Source organism: Anser brachyrhynchus, assembly GCF_964034855.1.
Source record: "Anser brachyrhynchus genome assembly, chromosome: 9".
Classification (NCBI taxonomy): Eukaryota; Metazoa; Chordata; class Aves; order Anseriformes; family Anatidae; genus Anser; species Anser brachyrhynchus.
In genome coordinates, this window is record NC_137703.1 from 2,071,813 (window position 1) to 2,084,677 (window position 12,865).

The 12,865-nt window shown below is 40.5% G+C and overlaps 1 protein-coding gene and 1 long non-coding RNA gene across 5 annotated transcripts in view; one reads left to right on the forward strand and one right to left on the reverse strand.

Annotated features, from left to right (window-relative positions):
- Window positions 1–2,816, forward strand: part of RSRC1 (arginine and serine rich coiled-coil 1) — a 144,981-nt gene extending 142,165 nt beyond the window's left edge. For all 4 annotated transcript variants that reach the window (XM_080604990.1, XM_080604993.1, XM_080604992.1 and 1 more), the window contains one exon: window positions 1,155–2,816. In XM_080604990.1, the coding sequence (XP_080461116.1) occupies window positions 1,155–1,247 (93 nt within the window). In that variant the 3' untranslated portion in view covers window positions 1,248–2,816. The remainder of the gene's footprint in view (window positions 1–1,154) is intronic.
- LOC308200005 lies at window positions 2,425–8,914 on the reverse strand. The gene is made up of 2 exons (XR_013955142.1): window positions 7,673–8,914; window positions 2,425–6,297 (listed from the first exon to the last, which is right to left on the reverse strand). It is a non-coding gene; the product is annotated as an uncharacterized lncRNA (long non-coding RNA).
- Between the last annotated feature and the right edge of the window lie 3,951 nt (window positions 8,915–12,865).

The window sequence follows — 12,865 nt, forward strand, 5'->3', positions numbered from 1 at the left end:
TTTGCCCATCAAATAATCTGTGGTCTGGAGACTGTTTACTAATGGGCCGCTCACTGGCTCAAAAAGGATTACTTTCCTTGCATAATCCAGCAGAGGAAAATGACAAGAGGAGGTTCACCAGCTTCTTGGCTAAAAGCCATGTGAATGCAAGTGAAACATCTTTTTGTCTTTTTTCTTTTAATTAGAAAAAAAAAAAGAAGACTTTTCCCTTGCATTTTAACTGATATGTATTTTAACAGACATTGCTGCTAAGTCCTGTTACTGATTGAGTCACACCTGACCTGGACAGTAAAACAAGTGCTTGGCAATAGAAATGCAAGAACACATACTTAGGGATTTAGGAAAGTTAGGTAGGAAAACTAAGCAGTGAAAACCTGTATGAACGTTTTAAGATTTTCTTAGAGGGAATTGTGTTGAGAAGCTATCTGAGCATTGTAAAAAAAATTAAAAAAAAAAGTTCTAAGTTTTATTTTCAGTTATACAATGGGAAAAATATACAATCAATCACACTCATTCATCCAGTCAAAACACCAAGTTCTGTTAAAAAATGATGCAGTTTTTGAGTTACAAACACATTTTATAACCAAGTAGCTCACTTGTTGGCTGTAGGGGAATTTTAAATCCTTTCCATGTCCATAAAAATTCAGGAAAATTGGTTTTGGTTTGTCCATTCGGAAAGCTGATAGAAGACTCAGAACTTACCCATTTTACCAAATCCCAAAGCTTTAACTACCTGATAGAGTTAATAATATTATATTATTGGAGCTAAACTTATGCAAATTCCTTTGTGAACACTTTTAATTGGAAATACGAGTATTTATTTATTTATTTTTAAGAATTAGCAGGTTAAAAATGACTTGCAGTAACTAAACTAATGCAAGTTTTTAATACTGGATATGGCTAACAATGATGCAAGACCTACACAAATCAACAAACTCACTGTTTCAGAGGGAGACAATGTAGAATATCTTGGCTTTCGAATTATTGGAGTCTCAACCTTTACTACTGTGTTTATTTCACTATTTTAACACCCACGTGCAGCTGAGCTTCTGTTTTTAGCAGTGAAATAGTCAGTATGTATTTCAATGCACTATAACAAACAGAAAGTTTAATGACTTTTGACTACTTTTCTTCTTCCCCCCTTCTCCTCTCAGCTGTTTATCGAGAAGGCAGAAGCAGAAGAGAAGTGGTTTCAGAGGCTGATGGCACTTCGGCAGGAAAGGCTGATGGGCAGTCCGGTGGCCTGAGCAAACTCCTTTGACCATCGTATACAAGTTCTCGATGAATGCTAAGAAATTCTACCATTAAATGTTTTATTTTTCTCTTTTGAGGGGATTTTAATACTCAGTATGAGACGTACAGAGAATAAATATTTCATCCGAATAAACAAGAGTGTTCTATCCTCGTTTTTTTCCCCTAACTCATTGCTGGGTTACTTGTAGCGCTGAGAAGGGAAGGCTATCGGAGCAGTGTAATTTGCTTTTTCTGTACTGGATTCCTCTTGGGTGCAGACTTGACAGCCCAAGGAGACGTAGTTTTATACCTCCCAATCCCCCCAAATATATAACCGTGTAGCAGTTTAAAGATAAATGAAAAAAATAAGACTGTCAAAGAAAGTTCAGATTTACCAGTGCGCAGACAGCAGGAGTACAAATGATACCGCCCTGGGCCGTTAGATCTTTTGCAGCCGAAGAAGGATTCAGGGCGAATTATGCTGCTGTTATCTCGTCTTGCTTCCGCTCTGCGTTACGGGAGCAGCTTTTGAATCCTGAACATCTGTGGACGGTCTCCTCGCTGAGGGGCTGTTCTGAATTGATGCGCTCATCCGCCCGCTCCAGCCTTGTCCGGGGTCCTCACTTCTAGTGGTCCTGAGTGGAAAGAAATGTTTTAAATTTCCCTGAATATCTGCCCGCTACTGTTAGCATCCTGGAGCAGATGTAAGGAAAAACTATGTTAACCTTTTAAATAAATTTGTTACATTTTCAGCAGTTTTCAATAACTCTATTTCCTATGCAATTTTAAGCATATTAAAACGATCGATAATAAGGAAAAGAGAGTCTTCTCTGAATTCTTAATGGGAAATAACATAAAGAATGTGTCTTCTGATACAGACCTTTGTCAAAAAGACTAATGAAATACCTTTTACTCTACAGACAGTTTTCAGTATATGAAGTTTCCATTTGTCCAAGTGTGACTTTAAAATAATTAGTCACACTTGACCGTATCAAGCTTATCCCTCAAGTATATTTAAAAAAAAAATCTGTCCATCATCTAACTAAATACCAGAGATCAACCAAATAAAATACAAAAGTATTTCTTTTGAGGTGTCTGGTAAATCTGTGAGAAAACTATTCCATCAAGGGAAGACTAAAATAAGCCTCCAACTACTGGACATAAATATCTCATTGAATTACCTGCCTGGGCTTTCCTTTGGGAATGAAGAAATTCGTAAGGCCTTTTTTTTTTTTAAGTTTACTTTTCCTTGTTTTCAGATCTGCAGTGAAAACAATCAGAGGGAAAAAGATTCTGGAAATGTACTTCGGTCGTCTTATTTTTGTTTAGATCATTGATGGGAAATGTATTAAATTTGCATTCTAACATGTTTTTAATTTTTCATTGTGAACACTGTTAGTTTTATGTGGTCCTGCATTAAAATGGCTGTGTTTCAAGACTATCTTGTCTGCAACAAAAAGTGGAAAAAAAGTTGTTTCTCTTGTTTCATTTCAGCATTTTCAAGTGGCAAATATCTGTCATTGTCCTGTTTTCTAATCGCTTTCTATGTTTCTTTCATAGTAAATAAAAAACTGTGTGATCCCTACATAAGGTGCAGGGTTAAATTCCTCTTTTTCACACATCATGTCAGATAATTCCAGTAGTTTTATTTGATGCAAAATGATTCTTTTTATTTAATTTGCATCCCTACATGTTATTAAGAAAATTCTACAAACCAGTCAAAGTAAATAAGACTTAGTGGTAATAACAGGGTGTACGTACTATTTCTAAGCAATTGATAATTAAATTTGTCCGTGCTGAAGGAGAATTGTGAGCCAGATCTGGAAAGAAAATGGAAATAGCACTTAGATCTTCTGAAATGCCCTGAAAGGCTGAATATACAGTCCTGTACTGAGATATGCCAAACATAATTTGAGACACGGAGCAAATCCTTGTCAAGTTGATTTCTACAGTTCCAGTTGCAGACTAGTGTTCAGAATAACCAATAAAAGAACTATTCAGAATTCGGTAGTTTTAATGAAATATTTAACTTGTTTATTGCCCCAGTGTCTCTGTGGAAACAGTTCATTTAAGAAGCAGTTTCTTCTGCTTTAGGCCCTATATTCTCTCACCTTCTCCCAACTCCTATTTTGAACATTCATTACGTGTACTTACGTTTATGAAGTTGGTGGTGCTGGGAGAAGGACTTGTTAGGACTGGGTTTTTAACTTGGTACCATCTGTTACAAATTAGCAAGTGCACTATCCTTCTTGTTAGAAACCTGTGAATTCTTACAATACAGATGCTTACAGATGCCTAAATCGAGTCGGTGATGCTCAAGTGTGCGATTAATGAAGGTAAGGTTTCACACGGAGTTGAGTAGCAATCTGAGCAATGCCAGGTGCTGCATCTTGCAGGTGAGTTGCAATCTTCTTGTGGCACCCTCATTGCCTTTGGTGAAGCTGGATGTTCAAAGCACCGATCCTTGTGACGTTCGTGGCCTTCTGCAAAATTCGTTCGCAGTGGCTCTCGGTGCTTTCCAAAGCTGAGCCTATTAAGGGGCGCTGGATCAGCACTCCGCCTTTCTGAGAACCTGCCGTTGCTGATTTTACAGCTTAACTTTCAGCAAAAATAGAAGCTGTTCCACTGAGTTTGCTCTTGTAGAGTAAAATAAAGGTTGTATAAGGCCAATCCGTGGGGTTATAAGTGTAAATGTTTACCACAGCACTCTCGATTCAAGTTGTGTAAACTCTCTATTTCCTTCTCTTGCTTTTACTTGAATAGCAAGCATCCTGTGATAAATTATTCATTTTCCTGTCAAAGGTAGACAGATATTTGAACATCAGAAATGAAGTATGGAAGAAGGCAGCAACATTACAAATAAACTTGATTCTATAACCAGCACTGCAAGACTAGAGAGAAATTAGAAAAACGTACTACTTAAAATTATTTTATAAGCTTCAGGCACATTTTCAATGGTTGTGTTGAAATACGTGTGCTCTCCACAAGTTCCACGTGTGGGGTGTGTTCACTTTAGGAAAAGACAGAACGTGTTACCTAATCAGATAGCCAGATACTAATTGTATTAACTGTGTTGTAACACGGACATGAAACTCGTATCAGTGTACACCGGTATAATTTAATAAGGCAAGAACCTCTTGCCTGTGAAGACCTTATTTCTTTGTGTCATATTTTGCCATATTTTGTCATATTTTGATTAAGAAAGGGAATGAAAGAGCTGTTTGTTAGCTGTCCAGCCAAAACATAGAACTATTAGGAGGGCTGTGCAGCCCTGAGAGACAGCTGCGATAAGGTTTTGTCATTCAGGACGTGTGACAGCGTGTCTCTGATACAATTGGCTGTAACACAAAGTTCTTCATAATACCAAAGTACCTTAAATCTGACTTAGACAAATCATGTGTAGGAGTGAAAAGATAATGCTGTAACTTGATCCGTTCAGACTTCTGGTAGTCAGCAAAGACCTCTACCCCTAGAAATTACATTAGCAAACTCATTTCACTTAGCCTGCTGAACAGCCACCATCAATTAAAATCAAACTCGACTGATTTTGATTTGATAACTTTCAGGTAAAATGTTTGCTGGCCCTTTCTGATTTCGTCAGTCATCCAGCATCTCCACAACTATTTTTTTTATTATGATAGTTGCTTGAAAATTAGCTGCGTTTACTTTTAAATTACGGTGGTTACAATATTTTAGAAAGATTTTTTTCTACTAAAATAATGTTAGCTCCAAAACCACTGCCAGCCAGGAGATCAAATGTTGCTACTTCTGCTGCAACCTCTCAGATATGAACAGGACTGAATGATCCCGAAGGCCGTTTTGCCGTCAGTAACCCAAAACCAACCTCCTTGGTGATTATAGTTTTCCATTTGTCAAGTTACAAGAAGCAGGTTATTTTTAGTGGAGACCCTTGAACTCTAGAAACCTGTTTCAGAAAAGATCAGCTTGAACCCATGACTTAATCCACCTATGATACAAGGCTTCAAATAGTAGCAGTAATAAAAAGCAATGCTGTGAGTATTATTAGGGCAGAATTTAAACTTCACCATTTGTAATTTCGACTTAATGTAGTATTTCTTAATTATTTTTTTTCCTGACTCTGTTCCCTTCCCTCCCTGTCTTCCTCCTTTGCTGAGACCTAGATTAAAAAGAGTAGCAGTGGCCAGGCCAGATTATGTGACACAGGGGAGCAAGACTTAGACACTGAGTCACTCTGGAATTGCCACTCCAGGATGAGATGTGACACGATACTTGCACTCTTTCTGACACGATACTTGCACTCTTTCTGGAGTTGAAGCTCAGCCCAGAAAGGGGAGGAGGGAGCTCAGCTCCTAGGGCTAGTGCAGAGCCGTCCTTCACTTCTAGCTGGGCTCCCACCCATCAGAGCTTGCTTCACGAGCTGAATTTTTTTTTTCTAACGTTACTTAAACCCAGGTGAAAATGAAAACCGCTACTTGGCTATTGCTTTTGCTTCTTTAGAAATACAAGACGGATTAGGACTGCATGGCTGTAGTCCTGTAGTGGTGATACGAGAAGCCTTTCAGCCCTTGGGGACCATTTCTGAGCGCAGTATTTTGAAAAGGCTGTAGTTTAAAAGGTGCCATCTCGCGCTTGCTGAGCTGCCACTGTAAAAATCTCGTTCCCACTAGATGTCTCTGCAGTCCCAGCGCAGTTGTCGCACGAACCTCAGTGGCCATCTAGAAAGGCTGTATAAATAAATGCACGTAAAGCGAACCTGCCTTTTTGTTTCCTAACTGGAACTGGAGTTCAGGTATCAAGACAGAGCACTGCTGCCTTAGAATCTCAATCTTTTCAAATAAGAAATACTGATCAAACAGGTAAAACCCAAGCATGTACGATGTATTCAGTGCAGTCCCTGGGGGACTTTACCGGAGGAAAATGTATCCTCTCTGTCCTAAAGCAGCTTGCCACAAGGTCAGGCAGTGAGCTCTGTGACCGGCAGCTTCTGGCACTGCCTGCTGGGGACAGGACTGTCACCTTCCTCTGGGCGCCGCAGGTGCTCCCGGCTGCTGGAGGCAACAGCTGGATTTTCAAGTTACAGTTCTGAAAGGAAGACATAAACAAACCTCATTCATTATTATTAGTGGGACCTGAATGCTGCTAACATTTGTAAAAATGTCGAATGTGGGTTTTTTGGATACCTTTTCAGTGATTTCAGAGTATTTTTCTGTAAGTTATAGCCCTCTCATTTCAGTATTCATACGAGTTACAGAGCTGGGTGACTATGTGAATTGATTATACATTTAAATAAAATATTAATGTAAATGTTATTACATGTCTACCGCTAGTTGCTTGTAGTAGAATGATGCTTTTATCTGACACTTACCAACAATTTATAACAAACTGCTTTTGCAAAATACTCTGCGTTGGGCTGACGTTACAGATGGAATGCAATCAGTTTTTTAACAACACTATCAAAAGGCCGCTTCCACTAAAAAATATGCCTAAGCCTCTGGAAATTGCATTGCGTCTTTAAGCCTACCTGTAAAAGACTTTAACCGTAAAAATGTAAGAAGTAAGGATGCCTCATTTATGCCAATACATTTTAAATTTAAATAGTAACTGCTGAGCCTTACAAAACTGACTGGGGATTGAGCACTGATTGTCTGAGTCCTCTCAAATTACCTTCAACCTTGCTTCTGACATTGCTTGGTTGTACAAGGAAGGCTACAGTGCAGAACTGATCGGAGCCCCCAAGTGACCTGTTACCAGGTTTTTTTTCCAAAACAGTTCAGAAAAAGGACTTAGTTTTAATACACTGTGCTGGTCCTCAACAGATAATCAGAACTAAACTTTCCCTGCACTTTTGGAAGTTAGGGGCTGCAGCAAATGTAATTAAAAAGTAATTGTGTAATAAAAGTTGGCATTTTCTCTTTAGAACTGATTAAACCTCTTCTTGACAATTAAAATTGACAATTAATTCTTGCCTTACCTGTGAAACTAGTCATATGCCGTGATCATTTCTGAGCTGTATAAACGTGATGTTGTGATAAGATGTGCATTTAATAGACTTGTTTTCTATAGGGCTAATTTAAATGTGGCTCTAATATTCTCTGTTCAACGAGCAAGATTCGTTTTTAGTTTTAGAGACAAACAGCCTACGGCAGGCAAGACCTTTCGAATTAGTTCTGTTATTTGAACAAACAAACACGGCACTGTCTGAACTGTGGTCGCCAGTTTTAGGTAGTGGAGAAATCTGGCTCCAGGTGGTGCAAACGGCCTGAAGCTGGGAGGAGCCCGGGTTTAGATTCCTCTGGAGGTTGGCTGGTGCCGGCAGCAGGTACATCAGGCGGCGCTTGCTGCCTAGCTGTCCTAGCCCCCGGGTGTGTGACACCATGCGATGTGCACTTTTGTTTGGCTGACTTTACATCTTGGTGGCCAAATCCTCAGCTCAGTTTTGGCAGCCTTCACTACTCACCCGGTACAGATTTTGCCGCAGGAATACGTTTGCTGCGTTCACTCCTGGAGCCAGCGGTTTGTGAATCTCAAGGCAGAACGCCTCCAGTCCCGGCGCGCAGAGGAGCCCCCATCAGCTCTCACACGCGTTGCTGTTGGCCACGTGCACTGCTGAAGGAAGCATCAGGGCAAGCACCAAGTGGCTTTGCCCCAGTCATCAGAAAAAACTTGCGGCTGCGATGGTGCTGCTACTGGAGTATGAGTTGTTTTTTTTTTTTTCTCTCTTCTTTCCAGTGCCAGAAAGATCAGTCGCTGTGATTTAAGAAATAAATACGTCACCTCACAGAAGACTGCTCAGGTTCAGCATCTTCAACATTTATTGTCTGGTGGTTTGGCCATTGGGAACAGCAAAATGAGATAGCTGCGAATTACTGGAGTAACTCAGGAATAAAATCCCCTCTGCTCCCTAATCCTTTAATGTGTGCTGCCGTAGTGCTTATAATTAAATAGTTGCTGTACATGATGGCAACGGAGCCCACTTAAACAAATATTATTTTTGGACCAAATCCTGAAATCAATGATAAGCACTCCACTGCGACCAGGTTTTGACTCTTTTGTTTGTTTGTTTTCTTAATTTTTTTTATGAATGAGACTATATAGATTTATAAGCCTCCATTTTCACCCTGCTATACAAAAAATAAGAACAGAACAGAAAATTAGGGCTGGTTAAAACAAATGCAGTTTCACTTCATGAAAAATAAACCCAGGAAATCATTGCTACAAGATGTACTTAACGTCAAAAGCTTAGAAACTCTCAAGTGGGTTTATAATAGTTTACATAGAGGATGTGAAAAATGACATTGCAATAATTTTTAAAAGAAACAAAAAGAAAACCTTAAAAGAAAGGTTTCTTAAAAGAAACCTTATCCTGCAGGTCTTGGAAGTGAATTTGTATTACAATGCTGAGCTATTGTGAGGGCAGGCTGTGTCACGTACCGCTGTTGTGCACTTTCTAGCAGTTTCTTACGGAACATCTAGATCTGGTAACTCACAAATAAGACACTGGACACCACGCATTCTTATAAGGTAATCCAATCTGGCAATTCCTACAGTTCTCACACTGGTATTTTGTAAACAGCTACTAAATAAGTAAATGAAATCAAATATAGATTTTAAAGAGGGAGCAGATCTCTCACATTTCTCTGAATCTAACAGAATATATTTCACCAGTTCTTTCAGCTATCTCAAAGAAACACAAAAATCCCATCCTTTTACTTCGCTGAAGCCTTCCAGATACGAAAGACTTCAAATGTACTTGACACAACGCGAGGACCTGTCTCGCAGTCTACATGATATTTGCTGCCCTGACAACAGCACACAAGCATTAGTTATTAATTCATACATTATTGATAATCCTCTAATTTGTGTGCGATGGGAGGAAGTTGGTCTGCAAGTAAGTTATAAATGGAAGGTTATCAACAACTTGCAGAGGCCGGTGACAATGCTATATATAGCTCGTCCCAGCACACGCTCTGTTGATGCCACAAAACACGTTTCTTACCCACCAGTGGTGCGAGTACAGAGTTAGGAATGAGCTTCTACAGCAGCTAACGTAAAATACTTGCTCTTTTTCTTAATCAACTTCAAAGACAGAACAGTTGCTTTAAAGGTTATTTCCTGATGGAACGAAGAGCACAAAGTGAGTCTCAGACTGTACCTGTATACAGAAATGTTTGCTATCACAGTAGTACGTGTACGTCGTAACATCTAGCCAGCAGCATCGTCCTTTGGTGTACAATCTTCAGATGGGTTCTGGCTCTCATTCCAACAAACCAGTTGCTGGCTGGCACTTTGCCTAGTTAAACATGTATGCAGTTAGGCAATTTTCACCTCCAAGTGTTAAGCATGCCTACTGCTTAAACGTAATCCTTGTAGAAAAACAGTAGCTGATGACTACACAGATAGAGAGTCAGAAATATTTCTGTATTTCTCAGCAATTGCATCAAATGTCTTTCACATATTTTAATATACCTTACATAGCTCTACAATACTAAATAAGTTGATCACAATCGGGATCTCTTTTCAGCCTCGCTATAATTGATTTGTGCTCTGGATGGAACAGGAAAAAAGCCAAAGTGAAACTGCTCCAGAAAGGAGCCACTCAGCGTGAAGAGTTAAGGTGAACACAAGTGTTAGTAGGAAATGTTTGGGGCAGGAACCTAAACAAATATCTGCGGAACTGAGAGAGAACAGAGCATTATAAATACCAACAAGAAGTCAATATGGCAAAATGACCTTTTGTTCTAGATGAATATGTTCAACAAAGCTCTGAAGTCTGAATCAGATGTAAACAGTCATATCACCAAAATGAATAAGAATTAAGAAGGTAAATTAATTCCTAAGGGAAATCACTGTAGATCTCATTAGTTCAGGAACAAGATACCTTAAAACTTTTAATTAAAGATAATATTTACTGCAAATGAATAAGAGTTGGCAGGTTTCAGCAGAAACCATAATCTCATTTATGCAAAGTTTTCTTATATTAAGGCAGACATCATTAATCTCATTGGAGATGCCCTCCAGACTGACAGTGCTGTAGCACTGAGGTGATTTCTTACAGAAGTCTTTTTATCTACACAAAAGAAATCTAACTCAAGCAGACACAAACCATAAGAAGGCCTGAGCAATTAGAGATATCACTCTGTGCAAATAGAGTACTGACTTTATCGTGTTAGTGAGCCTCTCATAATGAGCTGACTTCTAACAGGGCCCATCTTCCCACTAGCAGCCGAAAAATTAACAATAACTAGAACTCATATTGCTCAGTTATCTGCACAGTAATCCATCTCAGGATCTGCTCTGACTTGGAAAGAAATTTCATCTTCCAGAGTCTGACTCCACAGAAAATTAAATAACAAACTGTAGATGATACGATGCACTCTCAACAGCTGTTGGAAGGCTCCACATTTCCTTTTTATCATTGTACAGAAGAGGCAATGGGTTTCTTATTACAAGGCAGAATTCATACAAAGGCTGCCCGGCACTAACTGAACGTGCAGTCTGTTTTGTGCCATGTTCAGAAACTGCAAGAAAATATTGTCAAAAAATAGTTAGTTAGGTTTTGGTAACTGAAAACAAGTTAACCGCTCTAAAACATACGTTTTGGGAAGATAAAGCTCCACGTGGGTAAGAATTTGCAGGATTTTATATCTGACGTGCTGGTTATGTTAACAAAAACTTGCCTTGCTGGTTTGTAGCAAGTACTAAATACCCACCTAGCACACCATGTCATGGATATTAATGAACTGCAATAAGAGCAAAAAAAAAAAGATCCATGGTATCTGTCTATTAATCAAAATATAATGACAAGTAATTAATAAATGAGCACTGTATATGACCTAGTCACTACGGCAAGTTACTGCATATTGCATTTCCAGTACAAATACAATCTAGCTTCAGAGTTTTAAAGAGCTTTAAAATCTGTAGGTTGAAAGACTAACTAGAGTGCAAAAGATGACATTACCACAACATTTGTAATATTTTTTGTGTGCGGTTCAAAACAAAGCTTGAATTCTGTCTCTGAGCAATAAAAAAGTTCTTTGATAACATCATAACTGGCACAAGATTTTGTTACAAAAAGCCCCAAAGCACTCGAGTTCACTTCCATGACTACAGCCTGATTTGTTTTATTTGCTAATCTTTCATCAGAAATGTACAAACAGTTCACAGACTTCACCTGGATAATCAATGTGTAACCGTTTTTCTGTCATGCTTCCCTGCCCACCGGTCAGTCAGTATAAACATTTTCACTGTAACAACTGTTCAGACTTGGAGTGCATCTTAAGGCTGCAATATCACCACTTGCTAGGATCTAAAGAGAAGTCTACATCAGTAGACAGCAAAATCAATGCTCACCCGATTACGGATATTTTTCAAAAATATTGCAGGCTCAGTTCATTCATCTTTTATGTCGGTTTTCCACTTTGGGCCAAATACCAGCAGGGCTGCTTCTGCAGTATGATGGATCTTAGGGGGACTAAGGATCTGCTTTCATGACTGCCATATAAACACTCTCATGCTCTCTCGTCTCACCTCGTTGTCCAGGGCACATTTTTTTGTCCTTCCCCTAAAAGCTGGGAAATTGAAAAAGAGGTGAGGAGGGGAGGAAGGAGCCTTCGCCGCCTCTCTGCAGGAGATGTGAGAGGAAACAACCTGGGGCGCGCAGCTCCGAAAAACTTTGCCATTTAGACCAGAAGAATGTTTCCTGACGCACACACATTTTTCTCCATAATTCTCCCATTTTACGAAGAACGGTGAGATTTCTGCAAGCCTGATTCCTGCAAACTACTTTCAGGACTAGGTTTATGTATAACCGCAGCTTTCAAACACACCCACACGTTCACAGCCACTTTGCTCCTCAGGAAGCCTAGGTAACGCTCCCCATATATTTGCTCCTCTCTCTTACTGAAGCCTTCCTTTGAAACCCAAGCCCAGTGACAGGTTTTACTGAGGGGTTTCTCCCTTACAGGAGGCCGTGGAGCTGATTCTTCCCGCGGAGAAGACAAAAGAGCTATTTTTCCCTTTCTGTTTAAGCAGTAACCCTAGGCATTTTCGCTCTCAGGGCCGCACAGTTAGGCAGTACAGCAGGAACTGCCGGGCAAGGTATGGAAGGGAACTGCTGCAAAGCCTCAGCATTTGGATCTGTCTTGTGAGTGCCTTGGAGATGTGGAGTGAAAGGTGTCGGGGTGTACACTGCCTGTCCGTGTCCCCGACAAGCGGGTTCTGCCCGTCTCGGCCTCGCTTTTGTGTAACGCTGCACTTTATGCGACAGTTCGTCACGGCGCGTTTAAACGCCAGGCGGTGTGAGGTGTTTTACCGCTGCCCTTCCTGCGGCAAGCGCTGCCGCACCACAGCCCCTCAGCGAGCTTCGGGGGGCACTGCCTTCCCCTCACGACGCACGGACTTTATTTGACTGCCACCTAGTGGAAAAAAATAAAATTGAAAAACAAACAAAACCCCACGATTATTTTAAAAAGTACTCCAGCCACGCTCCCCGCGGCTCCCGAGCGCAGGGAGCAGCCCTGAGGGGCCCGGCCCCTCACGGGGCTGACCGGGTCCTCCTGGATCTCCCCCTCAGCCCCGGGCCCGCCCCGGGCGCCCCCTCAGCCCCGAACCTTCTGGAGCGGGGCCGCGCGCGGGAGACCCGCGGTTGCCA